We start from the raw sequence: 24,184 nt of genomic DNA, 5'->3' as shown, positions 1-24,184 counted from the left end.
CTGCCGGTTTTACACACTTTTTTATTCCCTTAATATTAATTGGACTTTGAAATCCAACAGTGTACATTGTAGCTCCAGTATACCTGAGAAATGAGACCTTATGTCTGACAAGTGAAAACATTTCTTGACATTTTTTATAATAGCCAACAACAACTCCTCTTTATTACCTTCATTACTTACAAATTAAAACACAAATAATTCACCTCAAATGTATGGAGCATAATATGTACACAACTTACTTTGCCTGACATTTTGATATCAATAATAATTCATATGTGAAACATTAATCTGGTGGAACTCTCTGACAAACATTCTGACAATCTGTTTGTTTAGTTTATTTTTTAAATGAAAGATGGAAATGATTAAGTCACAGTTTGAACATGTTTGTGCTAATTCTTTTCAATGATGCAATTTATCATAGACTGTTATTGCAGCTTAAGAAGTGGACACTGTCGAAACCGCTCCCTCTGAAATAACGTAGTTTAACGACAACGGAAGAATTTTTCACTAAAATATTTTAATTTGATTTTGATTTTGCAGTCTCGAATTCAAGTGGTCTCGAATTCAATTTGAGTGTTTTTCCTTCTGTTATTATCTTGCAACTTCAATGACCAATTGAGATCAAATTACACAGGTTTGTTAATGTGTGCATGTGTTGAGATACACAAAGTGAGAAGGTTAATCTTTGACAATTACCAACAGTGTCCAGTGTATTGAAGAAAAAACTTGTTATATAGAATGAAAGTTCTTACACCATGTTATTCTTGGGTATCGATAATACTACATTTTACCAAAGCTTTAATTGTTACAAACAATCATATCCGCTGAACAACTTGGAATATATGTAATTTCATAATTGATGCGCCATCTTGCTGTTATTTCAGACATGATAAACCAATTTTAACCTGTTTTTGCTTCTGGTCTAAACATAAAGTTCAAATAACAAAGAATTTGCAGCCAATAAGATAACTACATTTTGATATTGATCCCTGTATGACATTAACAATGCAGTCCAGGCCATCCAGCAGTGTCCACTAAGAAATGATGAAAAATTATAATATTTATTTATCTTTTATATGTATATGTAGGCCTACATTGGGACAAATGATGATACACTTTTGTAACGGGCAACTTAAAGCGATGGTCACTATTGATAGTTACTCAAAATAATTGTAGCAATTAAACTTACTTGGTACTAGCAATTGAGAGCTGTTGATGGTATAAAACATTGTGAGAAACGGCTCCCTCTGAAGAAACATATTTTTTGAGAAAGATGTTATTTCTCACTCAATTTAGCATTTTATTTTAAATCTGAAAGCACACAAAGTAATGCAACAAGAGTATTTATTATTTCACTTTTCTTTTGCAACTTTGACGACCAATTGAGTTTAAAATTTCACAGGTTTTTTGTTTTATGTGTGTGTTGGGATACACATGTACATCAAGTGAGAAGACTGGTCTTTGACAATTGTCAATTATGTCCAGCGCCTTTAAGCAGGTTACAAAATTAGAAGACCGTTGTCATTAGGCCACATAAAAAAAAATTGTTGATCGTCCCTGCCCGACCGTTCAAAACCCCCCGACCCAATTTTTTTTCCCATAAAAAACAACCTTTTCAGCTGATATTTTTTTCAACATGTACAGGTTTGAAAAGATGTTTAAAGAAGGTTTTTATTCATGTTGACAAAGCAAGAACAATTCTTCAAATATTTACTTGGTTGTGCTTGGTTGTTTGAAAAAGTTTACAGAAAATGTCATCTAGGAGTTAAATTTGTTTGACAAAACTATTGAAAACATCAAAAACACACAAACCCTCTGTTTTATAGTGATGATTTCTTTATTCTTGATTTCATATTTGGCATGTCAACAAAACTTTATAATAAAAAAATAAAAAAATAAACCTTCCTCCCTCCCCCATCCACAAAAAAAGGACGATCAACATTTGTTATTTATTTTTTGCCTTATACAAAGAAACTAACCCTACTTTTTAAAACACATTATTATGATAAACTGTTACAGCTTACAAGAATAACTATTCTTATTTGTTTCATTTAGTTAAAAATTTAACAAAAATGATTTATCTCTACACTGTCAACATGGTCAAGGATAATATGTACACAACATCTGTACCAATTCTACTTTATAATAGACCCAAGCTGGTTTTCTTAGACCAAAATTTTCTTAGATGCTTGATTTCTTAGATGCTTGATTTCTTAGACCAAATACAAATTCTACTTTATGATAGCCATAATAGACCATCCTGGTTTTCTTAGACCAAATTTAATTGAAAATTGCTATTGCAAACTGCTCACCATAACTGTTACTGCACAAATTGTCAATGGCCATTTAACCATGCATTCTGTTGTTTACCTTAAATGACTTAACTTTGACAATGCAGTCATTCAAATGTTTCAAGGTGCAACTGGGGATAAAGAATAATGATAACAAAGCCAAGCACCCGGAGTTAACAGAAGCAGTGATTGTAATTGGTAAACAAAAATTAAAGTTAAGGAAAAAATACTTGAAACGCTCATAATATTTTCATTGCGCAGAAGATTTGTATGCTTTAAATCTAACACAACAAACTGCTGAACAAATGTATGTGAAGAGCAGAGAAAAAGTAACAATCAATCTAATGGCATTTACAATTGGTTTCCTTTATGAAACCAGAGCCGCATACGGTATGAACCACATTCACCAGCCTTGTGTCTATTACTTACTAGCTAACTGATAACAAACTCAACAGTTCAGGCTTGTGGTATACCTTGTGAGAGATCCATGTTAAACTAACCTGCTAATCAGGAATGCTGAGAAAACCAATGACTTATTTAAGATCTAATCTTATAATGGTTCTCATAGATAACTGCATTTTGTATTCCGATAAATAACACCATGAGATATTTAGATTACATGTTATACATGGAGTAAATGTATTGTACCTCACATCCAAACGACAAGCATGCAGAGCCTGATATATCTAGAATGATCGTGACACAAGTCAGCATTTCAGTTCACCATGAACATCAACTGCTTCAAATAATCCAACAAGGTGACATCAGAATGATGATGCCACAAGGTTATTTAATAGCTGTACAAGTATAGAACACAACACATAGATGATTAGATGTACATGTATCTATTCAAAAGTTTGTAATACGGTACTATTATTATCTAAAACCCTAAAAGCTGTTTAACCTGTGCGACAATAAGTGGGAGCTGCATACACAACAGATTGGTCATTGCATGCGTAAAACTCTAGGATTATGTATTAGGGCCTACATGAAAATATTTCCCAACACTATCCTGACTGCAAGTGTGCATCAACGTGTTTGTGTTTCACATGCAAGCCAATTACAGTTCATATCTTTGAAAATCCCATTGACTAGTGAAAATAGTACCATACAGTTTTGCAGTGTTTGTCCAAGACTTCTTTAGAAAAAAGGATAACAAGACAGTTATCATTACTAAGGTTGTTAATTTATTTTTAAGATAAAACACTCATTAGATGCTGATTCCCCTAATTTCATGTCCTGGTAAAACATATTGTTCCAGCAAAATATTATTTCATTATTTTAATTTAATTTTTGTTTACAACATTCATGTTCCCTAGTTAACACATAATGATATATTGTTAAGCACAAAATAATTTGTACCAGCCCTTGGAAATGGAGATATGTGACTATGGAGATATGAAACTACTTAAAGTTCCATTCGAAGAGCCCCCCTTATTTCAATAATAGTCCGTTACCATTAACGAGTACATTTGAATGATCTCTCACCTTTGCAAACCTGCAACTTGAGATAAGTCAACTTTCAGTACGTTGTCTAACTATTTATTGCACTTTCTCAACAACAAAAAGTGTTTCTTTTTACTGAAAACGATTTTGTTTGCCTTTGAATTACAATTCGTTCGAGTGAACTCAACAATATTTAAAGGTTATAAAATTGCTTCAAGGAAGAAAAATAACATAGAAATATCACTTCAAGAAAGCAAACTATTTTTTAAGGGCATGACAAACACACTTAGATTCTATACTTTACCTCTCATTGCTACAACAGCCGAAGTACATTACAGTGTATAATGCAGGTTCAGACTTGAGAGTTCATGTAAGCCACAACCTACTCGCCTGGGAAATTTCAAACAGAGTACAAACAAAAATCACTTTACATCTCAAAGCCATGTCAGCTCATATCAACCACACAATTATACAAACTACAAACACATGTAAAAACTGTCATCCATTCTAAGCAGTATAACAAGACAGTTTACCATTTTATTTACCTATCAATGAATACTAAATACAACGTAGTGAAATCAGGTGTTCTTTAATCTTGTTTTTAGATGTATATGTACCAAATCTTAATCAGTTATGTGGTTCTCTAAATATGTGAGTTATGAAACCATACTTATCTCCACAATTACGACCACAAGTATGGCATTCAAATGGATCATTACGGCCATGCCATCCCATGTGAATGGTATGCATTACCATGTCCAAAAACACTATTCCGCAGTGATTACATTTTAGGTTGTTTGAGTTATTTGACAGGCAGTCTGCACACTTCTGGTCAGCAGAACTGTCTTTCTTTGCAACAGGACTAAGCGAAGTTGTTGTTCTGACTTCTTTTTGTTGATGGTTAATATTCTTAGCTTGATTAGGAGTACCAGACACACTTGTGTGTACTGATCCTTCTGAACTGAGTGTACTTGGAGGCCTGTCTTCTGCTATCTGACTGCTATCAGGCTGTGAAATTTCAACACGCATATTGGGTGTACCAACAACTGCTTGTTTGGATGGAGTCTGTCTGCTTGGACTTATTGAAGCTGGAGCAGGATACACATGCACAGGATGTGGTTGTGTTTCACTCATTTCAATTTGCTCATTTGGAGCCATATCATCAAGTTGTTCTTCTTGATCCATAACTTCATCTTCTGGCTGTACAGTAGCACTGTAGTCCTCGAAGGCTAGCCGCTTCCCACGATGTTTGGTCAAGATATGCTTCTTGATGTTTGACTTTTTGGTGAATCTGGTTGTACAGTACACACAACCATGTACACCTTTCCCAAAATGCTTTTCCATATGTACATAAAGCTGCGTTAGGTACTTTGCTTTGAAATTACATCTGATGCATTGATATATCTGAGCACTATTATGATGTTGCATATGAGCCTTAAGCACAGCTTGAGAAGAGAACAATTTACCACATTTCTTACAATCATATGGGACAATGTTTAAATGCTTACACATATGTCGCACGTATGAATTGCCTTGTGTAAAGCTTAGCCCACACTTACTGCATGTCATTGTTTTAGGCAGTGCATGTTTCTTAACATCCCCTGTTAGTCCTTTATTTTCACTTGCAGACACTTTATCAAGTAATTTGTCTGTTAGTTTTGGCAATCTGATTTTTAGTTTCAGTTTTGAGCCGTGTTTGACTGCAGCAGCAAGAGCTTCTTTAGAGATAGCCTTGCTATGAAAAGCAACAACATGTCTTTTCAGAGCTTCACCAATCTGAAAAACCTTCTCACAGATGCCACACTGAAAACTAAATTTCTTTCGCTCACGATGAGCTCTCATATGACCACACAGGGAAGTCACTGCCAGAAAACATTTTCCACAGTTCCTGCACTTATAAGGATTGCCACTTGCATTAGCGTGCAGGAGTTTGATATGGCCTAAACACTTACAAAGGGCTGAAAATATTTTTCTACACAAAGAGCATTCAAACCGCCTCTTGCCACTGGGCGCAAGACTTTCCTTCAAGTAATTGTACCCAACCATGTTTGGCCCTGATTTTTGACAAATGGTACATTGACATTGTTCTGTAATACTTGTTTTAGATGGTTGTACATTACTTGGGCCGGCTCCATCAGGATTTTCATCCATTTTGTTGAATCTCTCTTCTCTCCCTTCCTCATTTTCATTCCCATCAGAGTCTTTCTGATCTTGCACCATACCATGAGTCATTTTGTGCAATTGCAGCAGATTTTTCCTTGCAAAGGCTCTACCACACTGACTGCATGTAAAAGGTCGACCGCTTTCATGGCTGGGAGAGTGTACAGCAGGTGCAGCTGAACGACTGTCTGTTGATTCATCAATCTCTGTTGGTAACTTTTCTCCTTTATGAATTGTAATGATGTGATTGAAAAGATGGTTCTTTTGTGTAAAGTTTCTTTCACAGTACTTACAGTCAAAGGGTCGCTCATTTGTATGCTTTCGCAAATGCTTCTGTACATCTCGACTGCTTACTGCAGTGTAATCACAATGCGGGCATGTGGCCATCTTATTTGGTTCATGCACTTTACGTCGATGATACCACAGTCCACTTGAAGATGCTGCAACAAAATCACAGTCTTCACAAGGGAATCCTACACCTGGTGGTCTACGCTCATACTGACCACTACTACCAACACTTCTAGCTGGGCTAGGCCCTCTCTCAAGCATCTGTCTCAAGCTTGGTGGAGTTTCATCATCATCATCCTCTAGATTTCCATTATTACCCTCATTCTCAATATCAATATCACCCTCACTGCTTGGTCTTATTTCATCATGAGATAACATCAAATTTTCATTTGAATCATCATGATCTACCCATGAGCCTCCATCTCTCTCAGAGTCAGGGTCTGGTTCACCGTCTGACATTGCCTCAGACTTAATAATAAGCTGTCCTGGTCTCAACTCATGTTTTTCTGCCGGAGGAGATGAACTATGCTCACTTGTGTGAAAGTTGTCACTTGGTGGGACCTCATCACCTTCGATAGGTTCATCCATGGACAGAGCATGATATTGCTCCATGTGAGCATAGTAGCGTTGCTTATAAACAAATGTCAAACCACAGATCTGGCAACAGTGCCACTCTTTTTGTTTGTCCTCTTCTGTTGGGTGCATTTTTTTCTGGTGATACCACATGCTGCCATGACTTCTACAAGTGAATTCACATTCACTACACTGAAAAGTATTGACTGTTGATTCATTTCCATTACTACTTTCTGATTGAGGTGTGTCCTCCATATTTGACAAACTTTCCTTTCCGTGAACCTGAACACAGTGTTTTTCTAAATTTTTGAATGTCTGGTAGCTCTTTCCACAATATCCACACTTAAAATCTTGGGGTAGTTCACGAGAATGCTGCTTGGTGTGAGCTCTGAATTCTTGTGCAGATCTTGTTGCAAAGTTACAATTATCACAGGTACGCCAGGGACCTTCGTATTCCAAACCGTGACATTTCTGATGCTGGGCAAGATATACAGGTGATGTAGCCAAGTATCCACAATGATGACAGCTAAGCATAGCATTGCCACCACTCATAGTGAGGAAGGTCCTTGCAACACAAGACTGCACACACAGCCTTCTTTGTCACTCGCACAAACCTGTTGATTAAAAAAAAAAAATGCTTAGACAAGCCCCAACAAACTCGCATATTACAAGCTTTGGGTAATACAAGGTTTATTTAGGCCTGTGAGTGGACCCTTAAAATAAAGCTGAAACACTACATGATGTAAGAATGATTGTGTAACGTCAAGTGAGTGTGCGTCATGCATTTACGCTGGTCGAATTGGGGCAACCCATTAATCAAGTAACTATGCTTATCTCATATTATTGTAGTTGTACAATGTACATTATTGTTGCCAAGCTTATATACATGATATAAGGCATGCCAAGCTTATTAAAGGCATGTGTAACCGAGTTCATGGAAATTACAGTACAGACAGTGACAAACGAGTATAGTTTTGAAGTAGTGTTATTGAGTTTATTCTGTGTACGTGTATTTACAGGTTAGATGAAAGTTACGACCATATAGAACTAAAAACGACAGTCATATGGTTCTGGGGAAATTTCTTCCTCAATCCCTGCCTCAAAAGTTTGGGTTACTTTACCCAAGGGCTCAAATAATCAATTCGCAGCCCTGGGACAATTTAATAAAGAAGGTGTGGCACCAATCGTACCAAATGTGAGAGTGTTCTGCAGCTACATCTTTGCTATCCCCAGATACTATTTTGGTATTCATGGACAATTTTATCCCATGAATACACAAGCTGAGTAAATTAGGCAAATTAAATACAAGCGTAAACAAACTAAAGAGGGCGCTATAGCGTGTACAATTGTTGGAAGCCTGGTGGCACCATAAAAAAATGTAAACAACTCCTGGTGCGTCGCGATTGCAAGTGCATCGTCATGCTATATGTACATGTATGGAAAATAAGACAATGTGCCTGGCAGCGAGGATTAAAGAGTCTGGCTGGTCACAATCGGCCGAGGATGAATTTGAACGAACCGGTGAGTGAAATACAACCAAACTTATCGTTGAGACTGATCAAAAAGAGATTATTTACAATGATAACATACAGAATTCGGATCATACTCCTCTGAAAGAGTAGACGAATTGACCTCTTTGAATGATCCTCTCTCATTATCATGAAAAGACAGCAATGTTAATCCATGGTAATATCATACACAAAAGAAACACACATGCAGGATTTTCAGTGAGGTAGGAAGGAATGGACACAGTCTGCTCAGTGCCTGTCGCACCAAGAAGAAAGTGAATTCCGTCAGGCCACCAATAACAAAGTCACCATCATATGAAAAAAAACTAACTATGTAGTGTTCAGGAAAAGAAGAGTCCCAAACAGTCACTTGAGAGACTGTATTTTTATCACTGCCTTAGGTAGTGCAAAAAGTATACACAATATAAAAATGTACTAAATCTACTATGTACGTTCCTCTGCGTATTGTACATGGATGTGAACAGAGATTTCATTCTACTGAAATAATCAAAGATTGGAAGTGGGTAGAAGGAATCGACCACAAGAATCAGCAAAGTGAAGAGTACCACCTTAAGTATTGGCAGAAGATATGCTGGAATCATCAATCCTAGGAAAAGTGTAAAGGTGAGCAAATTTATGATTTCTCTGTCAAACCTTCTGGCTGTAGTAGTTTGTAGCTGAGACAGCACTGATTTGGGTAAATGAAAAGGGGTGGAATGTTTTCCTATAGTTGTGCGCCGAGATCTTCTAGTACTAGTATTTAATTCTCTTTTCTTTGAACTTTCTGGTTCAATAGATGAAAGTACGACGGCGAAGTCTCGGACAGAATGACTCGGTCTGTACACATAGGTTTTATTCTATTCTTTTATTTTACAATTTACAATTTACAAAGAGAACCACAGCTAACTTGGTACATGGCATAGGTTGGGGTTTTTTTAGGGGGGGGAGGCGTTGACAGTTTATTGGTGTTATTTGAAGACCTATTGTCCGTTATTTCATTCTTGTATTTTAGTACAGTTTAAACGAGTATCTACAATGTACATTATTTTGATTCAGATGTTTTAGTTATCAATAGGCAACTTTTTTTAATTGTAATATTTTAACCTCAAAAATAAACTCTATTGTTGGTTGCAAATACATGTACATACAAATTTTGTGTTGTCATTATTATGGCAGTGCATGTACATGTACATGTACTGTTTTTTTTAAACTTAATTTCTTGTCATAATTCTGCTCACCAAGTTCGATTGTTGTTACCATGTTAATCATAGTGTATTGTTGGCAACGTAGGACAAGTTTATTTCACATAAGTGCTAAATTAATCAATTTAAACCACCCCACCCCTCTGAAAGACACAAAATGAAATAATATGCGTAAATTATTATGGCTTATAAAATTATTTGTGACTCCCTCCGGAACAGAAAATTGTTACGAACTAAGACAATAAACCAAAGCAAAGCTGCCTAATCCGTTGGTAGATACGAAAATCCTTCCACTGTACTGTTCATCAGGGTTTGGAAACGTCCTTCGTATTGCTGCCATCAAACATGATGGGAGTGGCACCGGTTGCACGGCCAAGATACATGTAGTCCCAAGCTCACCACTTGTGGATATTCAACATGGCGATATTTCCTGTAAAACAAAACAAAAGAATTCATACAAAATTATTAACATTAAAGATTTGTGGTTTGCATGGTGAAGTGTCGATATTGTTTGTGTGAACCTAAATTGCTTTAAAACTATACCCATGCCAAAAGGCAATCATAATCCTAAGCAAACAGTTACAACATGAACATGTACATGTATGTAATGAATGTATTGCGAGATATTTGTGTAGATGCACATGTGTCAACCACATGTGTCAACCACCACAGTTACTTTGTGTCTACCTCCATGCTTTGTGGAGTATAAAAAAAACAAACATAGCTCTTTCTACAATATCAGTTGAAACTGATATTGTATGATTATTGCCAGTAAGTTATAAAACCCAAGACTTAAATTACACCCCCCCCCCCAACTCATCTCTACTGACTAAGTGCATGTGTTGTTCACACTGTATGTATTATGATGTGAATTATGACGTGATGTAAAAGGTAAACTTGTACATCATGTTTGTTCATGTTTTAGTCAAGAATGGCCTACAACTATTTTTGGCAGCAGCAATAAACTGATCAAACGAAGCATCATTCAGTATAATTTATGAATCACTCTGTGGGCTTACCAGTCTGTCTTTAGTCGTCGATCATCAGGGTTTGGCTCATCGTCTTCGGCCTGTGCTGGTTAACTGCAAGCAGCGCAAATGGCTCGAACCGCTATGGCTCAACGCCACGCACTCTTTCTTCGTAACACGTCTTCAGCTTCTCTCTCGTCTGGTGAGCTCCCCTCATTGCTAGAGCTCCCCTCACTATCCTCTGAAGTGCCTCCCTGAAATGCCTCTTTATCCATACTGTGGTCTTCCCAATACTTGCTGCTATCGGATATTTTCGCTGTTTTTTGGGGTCGAAAAAATGCAGCCTATAGTGTCCGATGTTATTCCGCATTCTTTGTATAGAAAATACACACACACGATCGACCCGATACACTGTACAGAGTTTAAGTGCGTGGTACTACATGTACGTCACACACAAAGTATGTATGGTTCGTGGGTCACCGGCTTTTGCCGAAACCGAGTTTTTCTGGGTCAGAGTACGCCGTTCTACAGTTTTTTTGCATGAAGAAAAAGGTTTTATTTATCAGAAAAATCCACACACGTGTGTGACTGCGGGTCAAAACAACCATGCAGTCTGGTTCGCCCAATGCCTGAGGGGAGAAAGCCACAGTCTTAGAGACAAGTGTTTCTATTGGCTGTTGAATTTCCACATAGCGCGTAACAAAGTTTGCCATTGGTCGGTTTTGCCCTACTACCAGAGAGCTTTGTAAAAGTATTGAACACCGGGGAAGAAAAAACATAAGTCGTCGGCGGTGATTTCTTACTATTTAGTGTCGTTTTTCTTGCGGAAAAAAATATATTAAATATGAATTTTTTTTTTTTTTAAATCAACATTTTTGTATCAAGCATAAATGCAGCAAAATATGTATCGCAAAATTTGCGATGCACTATTTAACATTGCATAGCAAAAAAAATCAGCGATCAAATAGGCGAAATCTTCCCTGGCCAGGGATAAAATTCCCTTAGATGTGCCGCACTTGTAGTTCAACCGCAAAAGTTAAAAATTGTTATCTTATGTTGTAACTTGATACAAAGTATAACAATACTTCAACATTTTTGCTTCGTATGCCTCTGCTCACTATCAAGAATGAGACTCCTTATCATCAGCCTTATGTGTGCTTGCTGGGCGAAAGATCCGAGTTCCCAGTCAGGCAACTACAATTGGGTTTTGACATTGAATCCCGATGTCAGATTTTACGCATGAATGCTCCTCGCAAGGCATCGACTGTGTGGAATTTTTTGTAAATAAATGATGGCAAATAAATAATGGCGCTGTCCAATTCACGGACATTTTGAGACTGTTGACTTGATACCATAGGTTTGCAAACCATAAATGTTTGCAAGGTGTATGGGTCGGGCCCATGTCAGTTTAAATATATCTCTGTCAGTTGGGTTGACCGTAGAGTGTGTAGTGAGTGGATATATTTGGGGTAACCGAGGAAGCCGTTCTGACGGTTGCGTCATTGGTTTGTGTGGGTTGGGGTGAGACCGCGGGGATATTTTTTCAGATCCCCTTTATAACTATAGCAATAACATGTTTTCGAGTGTGGTAAACAAGTTGCTTTGAGTGATTTGCAAGAACACGTTCCTCGCATGGGTACCTCCTCACAATCATCACTGTACTGTGCCTTTGTGTTCTAAACACACAGTCCATCTGTAACAAGTATGACGATTTTGCTGATTTTGTTCTGCAAAAAGATCTGGACCTTGTTGCCGTTTCAGAAACATGGCTGAGACCAGACGACAACTTAACATGTCGTCAGTGTACCCCTGCTGGCTACTACTTTCATCACATCCCTAGACCTCACAAGACTGGTGGAGGAGTTGCAATACTGTACAGATCTACTTTATCTGTCTCTGTGAAAAGTAATGACGTCCAGTACACAACTTTTGAATCTCTTCATGCTGAAGTTTCCGGAAACTCTAAATCTGTTCGACTTGTCATTGTTCACAGACCTGAAAGGGATTCAAACGGCCAACATGTGACTTTCTCAAGTTTTCTAAGGGAGTTTGAGAATTTGATTTTGGAATATCTGCTTCATCCATCGGAAATCATCATCACCGGCGACTTTAACATTCATGTTGATGACGTCCACAACACCAATGCAAACCAGTTTAAGCATCTACTTCAAGCTTTTGGTCTTACCCAGCATATCAAGGAGCCGACTCATCGTCTCGGTCATTGCCTGGACCTTGTCATAACTCGTGAAATCTCCCCACCAATTGTCTCAAACTTTGTTATTCTACCTGGATTATCTGACCATTATGCAGTCATGTGTAACTTGAGTCTGTGCAAGCCCAAAGTCCCAACCGTCACTATAAAGAGCCGACAATGGAAACATGTGAATTCACCCGAAGTGTTCCACGACATAGGCACTCATTTAGCAATTCTAGAAGTTGATCATGACTGCTTGGATTCCTATGTCAGCCAATATGAGAGTACAGTCAGTGACATCTTGGATAAATATGCACCTTGGAAAACGAGATCAGTCAAGGTCCGAACTGAAGTCTCCTGGTTCAATGATGATATTCGTACAGCGAGAAAGATCTGTCGTCAACTGGAGCGGAAGTGGCGGAAAAATGGCAAATTGGCAATACAACGACAAGAATATCGCAACCAATGTAAAGTAGTTAGGAATTTGATCAACCAGGCAAAGATCATCCATTATTCATCTCAAGTACAAGAATCGTCAGGAGATCAAAAGAAGCTCTTCAAGATAATTGGTAAGTTGTTGCTCAAACCCAAAACCCCTGTCCCCTGTCCCCTAACAGCATATCTGCAGTGCTTCAAGGTTTCTGACAAACATTCGCTGTTCAACACGAGTAACACTTTACAAAAATGTTGTGAAGTACCAGGCTACAAGTCGGAATCTGACAAAAAACGATCTGGCCGACCAATAACTGGTCGATCTGCTGCAAACATCCAATGTTGCATTTCTCATGATGATTTCAATTTGGTATGCGTCTGAACTTGGTAAACCCATGGAGGACTGAGGGTTCATCCAATTTCTTAGCAAACTTGTGAGCAACAAAGCACATGCCTCACCTTCCCTACTACGGTGTTTAATTCTGTTAAAATCCTTTCACTTTTGTGCGCAAGCTAATTAAAATTTGACAAAAGTAATTAGCTAGTGCTCACTCATGAATGCGGAACAGCTGAAGATCGATTTGGTAGAAATTAAAAAGCTATGACCTTGATTTACCAATACTTAGTGCCAGATTTTTGAAAACTAAAAAAAACATCCATTTGGGATACATTTTTCAAAATGTATACATGTACTTTTTTAAACACCCTGTAGTGTCGTAGTCATGACTTTTGGAGGTGTGAGTAGTCGAGTAGTTACTTACACTAGTGGCCCAGGCTTACTGATGTCTGGTTGTGTTTCGTAGGTAAATTATGTTGTCGTGAAAAGTCGTGACTGTGAGCGACACAATTTTTTCAGCAAGCAGAAATAGTCGCAACTATTTTAGTTGTTATGGCGGCTCGATTTACGGAGAAGGTGAATAATGGCAGTCGCAACTCGACTAAGCAATAACTAGTTGCGATTTCGACATTAGTCGTAGTGCGTACATGTACCACTATAGTCGCAAATCACAGGCTTTCCCACAGCAGCATTTAAAGTGCACAGTTATCACAGCAGTTATACACAATATTGTTTGTATGTACTTTTGTGAGCGGCTGAGCCTACGACAACTCTTCTACATTATGGGGTGCAATGCAGTTTTCATCTGATTCTCTGTGTCTTCGATAGTTTATGGCAGTTGAAAAACCATTTTGCTCATTTCGCCCAACTCTTCCACTTAGTTGTACATTTTCATCTTGGTGTTCAAAATAATGACAAACATCAACCCCAGTCCAAAAGCATCGGTTGCTAAGAGTATGCACACAGCTCCCTCAGGGTTGAAAAAGCTATGTAAACTCATCTTGAAAGTCAATCTCTGTATTGCTATGGTATGATACATGTCGACAATAAATTGTGATACGTTGGTGGAACTTTGCAGCAAAATGTAGAGTACAGTTCTTCACATATTATATTTCTTGATTGACAGTTAATATGTTCCATCTTTTCCTTTTCTCTTGACGCTTCCTCTGCAAAACAGCAAAATATCTCTTCCACAATTATATACGCTTGAATCTTGATTCTGTCACAGATTTGTCTCTCTTGAATCAAGAACTCCATTCCTTAATTGCAGAGCAGTCGATTGCCCATTCATCTGACAAGACGAGGCTTAAAAAGTGTCGTACTCCAAGGTGGTCATGCAGCAGTTCTCTAAAAGCAGACTCCTTTCCTGGAAATGTGCCCTATCAGAAGAATGACATAAATACAAATCATAGAATAAGTTCAGTGATTATATTGGGTCTCATTGTGGTAAACTTTTTCTGCATCAAGCTTAATGTAAAATATGTACATCTGTTTTGATGGTTAATATTAAACCGTTGACCATCGAGGGTTACGATCATCAATCAACCCAACTATAGCAATTGCAAACAAGTGTTAATTGCTTGTGCACAGAAGGAAAATGTCAGTTAAAAACAAAAAATGTCAGCCAATGAGCCATTTTAAAATCAAGGGATATGCATCTGTGTGCATTGAAGTGTTGGTGACTCGAGTCAGACAAATCCAACCACACATTAAGCAAGGGCTCATACTACTCCTATGATGAACTATGTTCGTTCCACTACCGAAGCAAACCCAAGGAGTAGGCTAATACTTCCTGCGAATGCGATAAATAACAACAAGTTTGAAGTATTGTTCAGTTCAAATTAGGTATTCACAAACATGACAAACAATGACTATTATTATACTTACGACTTTACGTTTTCTAATTCTATACAGATTCGATCAATATAAACAAGATTCTCTCCACTCACCACTTTGTGACACTGACAGTTACATAATGACTTGAGATCCATGACTTGCTCAGTTGCAAACGTTGGTTGTATGTATCATGCTCTCGTTTCCCCTAGTTTATTCACACCCGGACATGGTCCAACTGCCTGCATGCAGCAGACGAAGCACACGTATAACTGACAGAGTTTATCGCAACACAAGACCGTCCGCAGAGAGGGCACTAGCTTGTGTATTTTGACATATAGTCCTTAAATTTATTGCCATCTAGATAGCAGATTAATATAGCTTCGGCTTACTTGTTCATCTTTAGCATTCATAATCGTGAACATTTCTTCTTTTCTTACGATTTTTCCTCCATGACCAACACGGAGCTGCCAATGCCGTGTAATCATAACATAAATGACCCCGGGGTCAACTAATACATTATGTTAATTTATTACAACGATCGCATGGTGATTGGTCCGTTACAATGCTGAAACAGAAAACAATGAAAAAGTTAACACAGCGCTGCAGGATTACCAAGACTATTGTAGCTTGCCAGTGTAGTCTAGATTTCAAGCCGTCCAATTAACTAAATCATACCGTGGCGGGCGGTCTTTGGCGATTCAACCGCGCGTAGTACACTATCCAGAATCAAGCACCATAGTCTTGGGCCAAGACTATTTCATAGCCTACTCATCACTGTCAGTCAAGATGTAAATAAATAAAACACCATTTGGGTTTGATTCATTTTTAATTCATTCTCATCACCATCAGTATAATAAAATAAATAATTTGCACAGCGCCCCCAATCGGTGCTGAACTACAATATTGACTTGAACTTAAGTCTATTGACGACACCATCTACATGTATTAGCAATGTGACCCTTTATAGAAATGATGCAGAAATCAAGAAACAATTCCGAAATCCTGAAGGTACGTAGTGTCTCATCTGAAGGTACACGTACGAAGTGTCTCGTGAAGGTATGAAGTGTCTCAAGGGAAGGTACGAAGTGTCCAAGATACAAAGTGACCAAAGTCACTTCGTATCTTCAAAAGGTGCGAAGTGCCCAGGGTACGAAGTGTCCTGACACAATTATTTTTTGATGGATTTTAAGTGCTGGCCAAAAAAATTGGCAGATTTGCATGACATTCCAGAAAATAGACAGACTTTATTGCAAAAGGACATTTATTTATACTTGTAAAAATAAGATTGCACAGAAAAACATGTGCTAATCACGCGTTCCGCGAAAACACCAAGGGTGTCTGACTACAACATGCAGGGGATTGAGGGGTCCGCGAAAACACCAAGGGTGTCTGAGTACAACAAGCATGGGATTGAGGGGGTACGTTCTGTACGTCTCATGTCAAAGGTTAACTTACAGGCCGATCGAAAAATTCGTGAATGTCACGCGAAAACATGACAGCCAAAAAAAAATTACATCGCTGGAGATTTGAAAACACAGATTACTTATTTTTGACCAGGTATTGCAGAAAACATTGTTAAAAAATAGTTATGATTAACGTAGTTTCATTGTATTTTTTTATATTAATATCAAACTTATTGAATGTTTAAAACATTAGCGCCCCCAAGAAAACTGGGTAATTCATGTTTTTCTTATTGTCCATATTTTTGACAGACAAAAAATTACGAAAGGGAAACTAGATATAGTGTTTGTAGAAACAAACACTAGGTGTTCGGCTATTGTTGGGTCAGTGTTTGAATAAATGAAACAAGTATTGTTAATAGCTCGTCAAATTACAAAGAAATCAAAACCAAACAGTTTTCTCGATGTGTTATAATTTTATAGAAAAAGCATCAAAAAGTGTACATTTCAACCTAAAAGCCTTTAAATACTGCCTTTTCAAAGCATTTTACAGGCTCTTCCAGTTTAAAAAGGTCAAAAAGTCAAGAGAAGGTCACCAACATACCCATTTTTGTGGAATACGTGAGGCCCTTTCATATGATGTATAGATTGTCAAAATAGCTTTTGTGGTTGAGGAAACGTGAACTGATGAATAATGGCGACTGGAGAAGAGCCTCACTAACCAGAAGGGAAATGTTTGTTGAAAACGCCTTGAAAACAGACTACGTACGTAAAGCCCTTTCATATGATGTATAGATTGTCAAAATAGCTTTTGTGGTTGAGGACATAGGAACTTATGCATAATGACGACTGGAGAAGAGACTAACTAACCGAATAGGAAATGTTTTTTGAAAACATCTGAAAACGGACTACATACGTAAAGCCCTTTCATATGATGTATAGATTGTCAAAATAGCTTGTGTGGTTGAGGACATAGGAACTTATGCATAATGACGACTGGAGAAGAGACTAACTAACCGAAAAGGAAATGTTTGTTGAAAACACCTTGAAAACAGACTACGTACGTAAAGCCCTTTCATATGATGTATAGATTGTCAAAATAGCTTGTGTGGTTGAGGATATGGGAGCTTATGCATAATGACGACTGGAGAAGAGACTAACTAGGAGGAAAATCTTTGTTGAAAACGCCTTGAAAACAGACTAAAGCGAAGCTATTTATAGGAGAAAAAAAAATTAAATACAAAAGTAAACCGTACAAATTTTGGTCGCCAAGTGGTCTCCCATCCAAATACTGACTGGGCCCGATTTTGCTTAACTTTAGTGACAGGTGTTATCAACGCAGTATGGTACGCAGACTAAAACGATCAACACGTGGTGCAGAGCGTGACTATGCTCCTCAATGCACCGCATACTTACACGTGGTGACCGCAATGCACCGCATGCTTACACGTGGTGACAAAGTACATGTATATGTAATTGTAAAGTCTTTACGCGCAATCAATGGGGGAATTTTGTAGTTCTTTATACATAAATTTTAGAATGTTCAACCTCGATTTTGAACCGGAAGACAAAATCAAAATGGGGTCATGTCTGTGAGGTGTTTACGGAGTTTTTAATGCCCTTTCCGATGATGTATTGATTGTCAAAATCCGTCATGCAGATCAAAAGTTATGATTTTTTGAAATAATACCGCATACTTACACGTGGTGACCGCAATGCACCGCATGCTTACACGTGGTGACAAAGTACATGTACATGTAATTGTAAAATCTTTACGCGCAATCAATGGGGGTATTTTGTAGTTCTTTATACATGAATTTTAGAATTTTCAACCTCGATTTTGAACTGGAAGACAAGATCAAAATGGGGTCATGTCTGTGAGGCGTTTACGGAGTTTTTCATGCCCTTTCCGATGATGTATTGATTGTAAAAATCCGTCATGCAGATCAAAAGTTATGATTTTTTGAAATAATAAACTTAGAATAAGTGTATCTCGTCAACTGATGACGTCATCGTGACGTAACAACTTTTGCATCATCTACTGGTTATTGTCTACCTGTGTGCAAAGTTTCAACTTAATGCAAGCTTCGCGTCTATGCTTTTTCTTGCGGACAATCGATAGCGAGAAGAATAAGAAAAACCCCCAAAAAAAAACAAAAAAAAAAAAACGAACAAAATCAATGAGTTGTTCGGGCTGTTGCCCGAACACCTAATTACAGATTTTTTATTTTTATTTTATTTTATAAATTGTCGGATTTTGATTTTGCTGTTAAATTATTTGTCAACATCCCACACCACCTGTGCATTCAAAAGATAAATAAATACCCCTCATTTTATCATTTAAACACCTCAATTATCTAAGAGGTTGTTGAGATCTCTGTCCAGAATGCTAACAATAGGGACTCAAAATCTTCTACCCTTGATTTATTTGAAAGACATGGGCCGTCAAAATTGTGTATGATAGGTACATGTACCTCTAATAGTTGTATAAATTAACAAAACAGATTTGACTACAAATTTCAGACTTACAATTAGATCATACATGTAATAAAGAATATGACGGAACTATCCTTAAATGAACATTTTAGTAAACCTAAGTATACAATTATATAAAATATCTGAAAAGGTCAAAAATAATTGTTTTGAAAAATGACATTTGAGGTTGTAAAATGGTCCATATGCCTATAGATAGAAAATAAAATAAACTGCGCCAATAAAGTATCTAAACACTTACAAATGGTCAGATATATCAGAACCTGAAACAGTATGCCAAAAAATAATTATTCATTTCGAGTCAGCGTTAATTTCTGCACATTTTGACACATCTTGTGTTGCGCTACGATGTTGTTTGGTGGATTTACGGGCACTTGAGTGGCTTAAGGTCGAATTTCAAAAGTTGCAAAATCCCCTATTCAAGCTAAATCGTTGTATTGTGACGAGTACGATCGGCGTTTCTTTTGCCCGCCTTTTATAAATGATTTTTTTTGGTCGCGTTTTGGATAAATCGGTTGCGATGAACATCAGCAATAATTGTCAGTAACCAAGCAAAGGGGTCAAAGAGGGGAGGCATACAACAATGGTAAGCAAGGAAAGGTGTTTCAAGATAACAGGAAAGATGGCTCAAACGACCAAACAGGAAAGAGGACGGACCGTTGGTTTGATAGAAGCCGGTACGTCGATGCGAGCTGCAGCTCATCAGGTGAAAACGTCACCAGCGACGGTCAGTAAATGGTGGAATCGCTACCAAGCTCAGGGAAATGTGGACGACCTGCCAAGGAGTGGCCGTCCAAGGGTGACTTCTGCAGCAGAAGAAGAAAGTGAACAAAGCCATAAAGCCTGACACCACTCTCGAGGGGTTTGCGACGCATCCTGATCAGGAAATGGCAGGAGATTGACCAGGGACAGATCAGAGGTCTCTTTGAGAGTATGAGAAGACGACTCCTTGCTGTTCAGGACAATGATGGAGGACACACCAAGAATGGAGGACAGGATAACAGCAGTTTTAGAGTTAAAGATACGGCAATTAATTTCATGGTCATGTAAACGAAATGAGTTTGTGTCTTTTGTCTTGATTTTGTCTGAGTGTGATGCTTATGTGAGTTCCCTTTTGGAATTGGGGTGAATAGGGGCTTTTGCAACTTTTGAAATTCGACCTTAAGCCACTCAAGTGTCCATAAATCCAGCAAACAACATCGTAGGGCAACACAAGATGTATCAAAACGTGCAGAAATTAACGGTGAATAGAAACGAACAATTAAATTTTTGTATACTATTTCAGGTTCCGATAAATCTGACCATTTGTAAGTGTTTAGATACTTTATTGGCGCAGTTTATAAATTGTACATGTGGTGACTAGGAATTATACGTTTGGAGCGATTTCAAATCGATTGGCAGACTTAAAGCCATTGGACCCTTTCGATTGTCCAAGGCCCACACTTCGTGTATCACAACTTCTATATCAAATAACAAACCTGTGAAGATTTGGGCTTAATCGGTCATCGGAGTCGGGAGAAATAACGGGAAAACCCACCATTGTATCCGCGCGTTTCGCCGTGTCATGTTTAAAATAAATCCGTAATTCTCGTTAACGAGAATTGATATTGTTTTACTGTTTTCTCAACAAGTAAAGCATTTCATGGAATAATATTTCAAGAGAAGTATTTCACCACTACCTTCTGTAAACCCTGTAAGTTATTTGTAAATCTGTGAACTTTGTTTTCTTTTTCTGTACCGAAAGGGTCCAATGGCTTTAATGTGTAAGTCAAATCTTCTTATAAGAGCTGTCAAAGTCAAGCCATATTTTTTTTTTTTAGCAACCAAAAACTACCATGCCTTTTGATTTACCAATTTCGCACCTGCTTGAAAGGAGGGGGGTTTCCCAATGAATGAAAAAAATGTGCAGGAATTATAATAAAAGAAATTTGTGTAAACATGTCAGTCAGTGGAGGTCGACTGTTCAATGTCGACATGTTTTGGCCATCTGTCGAGTTGTCTCAAAAATCGAGTTGTCTGATCTTAAAACTGTCAAGTTGTCCAAACGATCAAGATGTCTGAACTGTTGAGTTGTCTGAACGGTCGATTTGTCTGATTTCCCTGATTTCCCATGTTTTCAGGTAGTATAGTATTAATAAAGCACTGTACAAAACAAGCATGACAAGCTGATGACTAGTGCCACCTCAATTCACTATTGTTTTTCAACGAAAATGTAAACATGGAGAGACACTAGATAGGCCTACTTGATAATAACTGAAAAGTGACACTCTAGTTTAGTCTTATATGAAGTTGAATCCCAAAATGGTAAAACATCCAAGTATTGTATTTTTATTTGCTATAGAGGGGAAGGCTTATTCTAATGGGAGGCAATGGTGATTGCCTTGCCATGCCATCGCAGCTAGCAGTAGTGGAGACAAAGCCAATCACTTAACCATGCTACCTACAGGAACAATGTCCAGGGAGAAAACCTCGGAACCTCTACTACTATGTTTCTACCTCCAAATTGCTCCATGCTCCAATGGCAACGATAGGAAGCCTTCCACATGGCATACAAAAATAGCAAACAAAGGAGTCTATTTGAATCTTTCTTTTTAATTTCAAGCCGTGTGCTCTGCTAGTGCTAGATGTTCATTCAGTATTGGGCGGCATAGGCCAGCAATGGCATGTAAAACACGGAGAGAGAAAAACGACTCGATATGATCACGATGTGATCGAGTGATATTATTCATGAACAGGGAACGATAGTACTCCCTAAAATCACCTTAAAATACGGGAACTTACCATCGTAGAATTGCTGTAAGTGTAAACACGACCTGAGAGAAGCTTCACTAATAACGTACGTACACAGATAACATCAAGTAAGGTGGGTATTTAGATGAGAAATGTCCATTCCAAGAATCCAAGTCCAGCAGAATCGTGCCGTTATAAAACCGCTTGCAACCGTTCCAATCTCCTGAGCTAGCTATGCGGTGGTGTGCACACAGCTCAGAGGAGACACTACACGTACATTATGTAGGTTGAGATGCATTAGCACTGGCACAACAGCAGTGCTAGTGTAGTAGGGTAGTAGACAAAAGAATCCTAGCTTGCAAGCTAGCAGCTAGCTACGGGGGTATTCCTACCATGGCCACGGACGTCGAGCATGGTTAAGTATCTGCATCTCTCTATTCATTCAGCAGTCTCCATCAGAGACCATCAGACAGGGCAAAGCAGTTCTTTCGAGGATCATCAGAGGGGAGGCCGCCGCAGCCCCGAATCGCCAAGTATCGTAGGACGTCCTGTTTTCAAGGTGTCCCTAAAATCGTGGCAAATATTTTACCTCTCAGGGCAGGGCGCGATGTAAAACAAAATGTTTGTAGCTTGACTTTGCCAAGCAAAGAGTCTCCTCTCCCTTGACCAAAACTTAGAAGAAACACGTACATGATGTAATGCGCTCCACTGGTTAGTTGCACTTGTAAATGCAAAAAGTTTGATATTCTAGGCATTTCTACAAACAAGGTACACATACGGTCACAATTATGTTGGTGGGGCCTACCGACAAAAGTTTCATCAAACACTATTTCAATTCACAACTCACGATGATATAATATTTGGTTGGAGATGTTTATTAATATTTTTATTAATATTAAAATTTAAACATCAGCGACGGCGATTCAATTATCACTGTTTATTTATACGCTTTATAATAAATGTATGGTGGCTTTAAAGGGACATCGCAAATATATATTGACGCCAATATTGACGCCAATATTCGTGACTTTTACCCCAAGTTGCAAATATTGACGCCAATATTGACGCCAATATTCACGACTTGGCCCAAAGTCGCAAATATTGATGCCAATATTGACGCCAATATTCACGACATGGGCCCTATGTCGCAAATATTGGCGTGAATATTGGCGTCAATATTTGCGACTTTGGGCCAAGTCGTGAATATTGGCGTCAATATTGGCCTCAATATTTGCAACTTGGGTTAAAAGTCGCAAATATTGGCGTCAATATTGGCGTCAATATATATTTGCGATGTCCCTTTAAAGCCACCATATAAATGTTATTAAGAAAGGAAAAAAAGGGGGAAAATCAGACTTGTTGTTAATTTTTTATTAATTTTTATTTTTGGCAAACTACCATGGTAATTTTTAAAATGTCATAACAAAATATTTAGAATAAACTGAAGACAACTGCTGACTATAGAAGTTAGGCCGTGTCCGAAACGACGACTTCGGCTAGCTACGTCTAGATCAGCGCGTCTACCAGTGTTGAAGTCTCACAGAACACTTGCGTCACTGCATATGTTTCTTAATGTGGCTTCACCGGTAAACCATACATGTACATTCTCGTTTGCCTCAAGGAATCAAAAACAGGAAAAACAAATGGGAACCAGTTCAAGTCATCGAAGATCGGTGTGTGGTGTCAATATTTCAATGTCCGTCAAGTTTTAATATTTTGTTTGCATACTTCTAATAAACAAATGAAGGTCATTAGGGCAGCTGCATCAGTTGATATAATGGCATCATTATTTTTTCCCAATTCAAAGAAAAAGCCATAACATTGAAAACGGGAGTGGAGGATACATGGTCGCATGTTGTCGTACAGTATTTGTGCGCGCATCTAGCTAGACTTGATTCAAGTCTTAGATCGCAGTTATTCTTCCGCATCTCCGCCACAAAAAACGCCCCACATTAATTAGCTATCACGCGCAATCTAGGCTTAATGACAAAGGTTGATCACAAGAGGGCGCTGTTTTTAGCGGCTTTCAGGGTGACTAAAAAGCCACGATCAATGACTTGGAACCAAGTCTAGCATCTAGCAAGTCGACCGATATTACAGGGCCTGCTGATACAGGGCCCGACACTCAACAGTTTCTAAGCCACGCCCACAATTTTGCATTTATTTCAACGTTGGCTCGATCAACCATGGAGATAATATGGCTGAACTTAACCATGGAGGTAACTGAACGTAGGCCTACGGAAGCATGAGGTATTGACCTCTTGAAGACACTGGACACTATTGGTAAATAGTCAAAGACCAGTCTTCTCACTTGCTGTATCTCAAC

The 24,184-nt window shown here is 38.2% G+C and overlaps 1 protein-coding gene across 1 annotated transcript; it reads right to left on the bottom strand.

Moving 5' to 3' along the window:
• Positions 1 to 1,928: 1,928 nt before the first annotated feature.
• LOC117295525 (zinc finger protein Xfin-like) lies at positions 1,929 to 22,602 on the bottom strand. Its single transcript, XM_033778219.1, has 2 exons — positions 21,910 to 22,602; positions 1,929 to 7,372 (listed from the first exon to the last, which is right to left on the bottom strand). The coding sequence occupies exon 2, from the start codon at positions 7,308 to 7,310 to the stop codon at positions 4,365 to 4,367; it is 2,946 nt and encodes a 981-aa protein (XP_033634110.1). The 5' UTR covers positions 7,311 to 7,372; positions 21,910 to 22,602; the 3' UTR covers positions 1,929 to 4,364.
• Between the last annotated feature and the right edge of the window lie 1,582 nt (positions 22,603 to 24,184).

This window comes from Asterias rubens, chromosome 10, assembly GCF_902459465.1.
Source record: "Asterias rubens chromosome 10, eAstRub1.3, whole genome shotgun sequence".
In the NCBI taxonomy this organism is placed as follows: Eukaryota; Metazoa; Echinodermata; class Asteroidea; order Forcipulatida; family Asteriidae; genus Asterias; species Asterias rubens.
Note: the sequence above shows the minus strand (reverse complement) of the source record. Positions and strands in the feature narration are given on the sequence as shown.

What these genes read in the sequence shown, in the direction of transcription:
- LOC117295525 (XM_033778219.1), bottom strand. Translation starts at nt 7,310, where the DNA reads ATGAGTGGTGGCAATGCTATGCTTAGCTGTCATCATTGTGGATACTTG.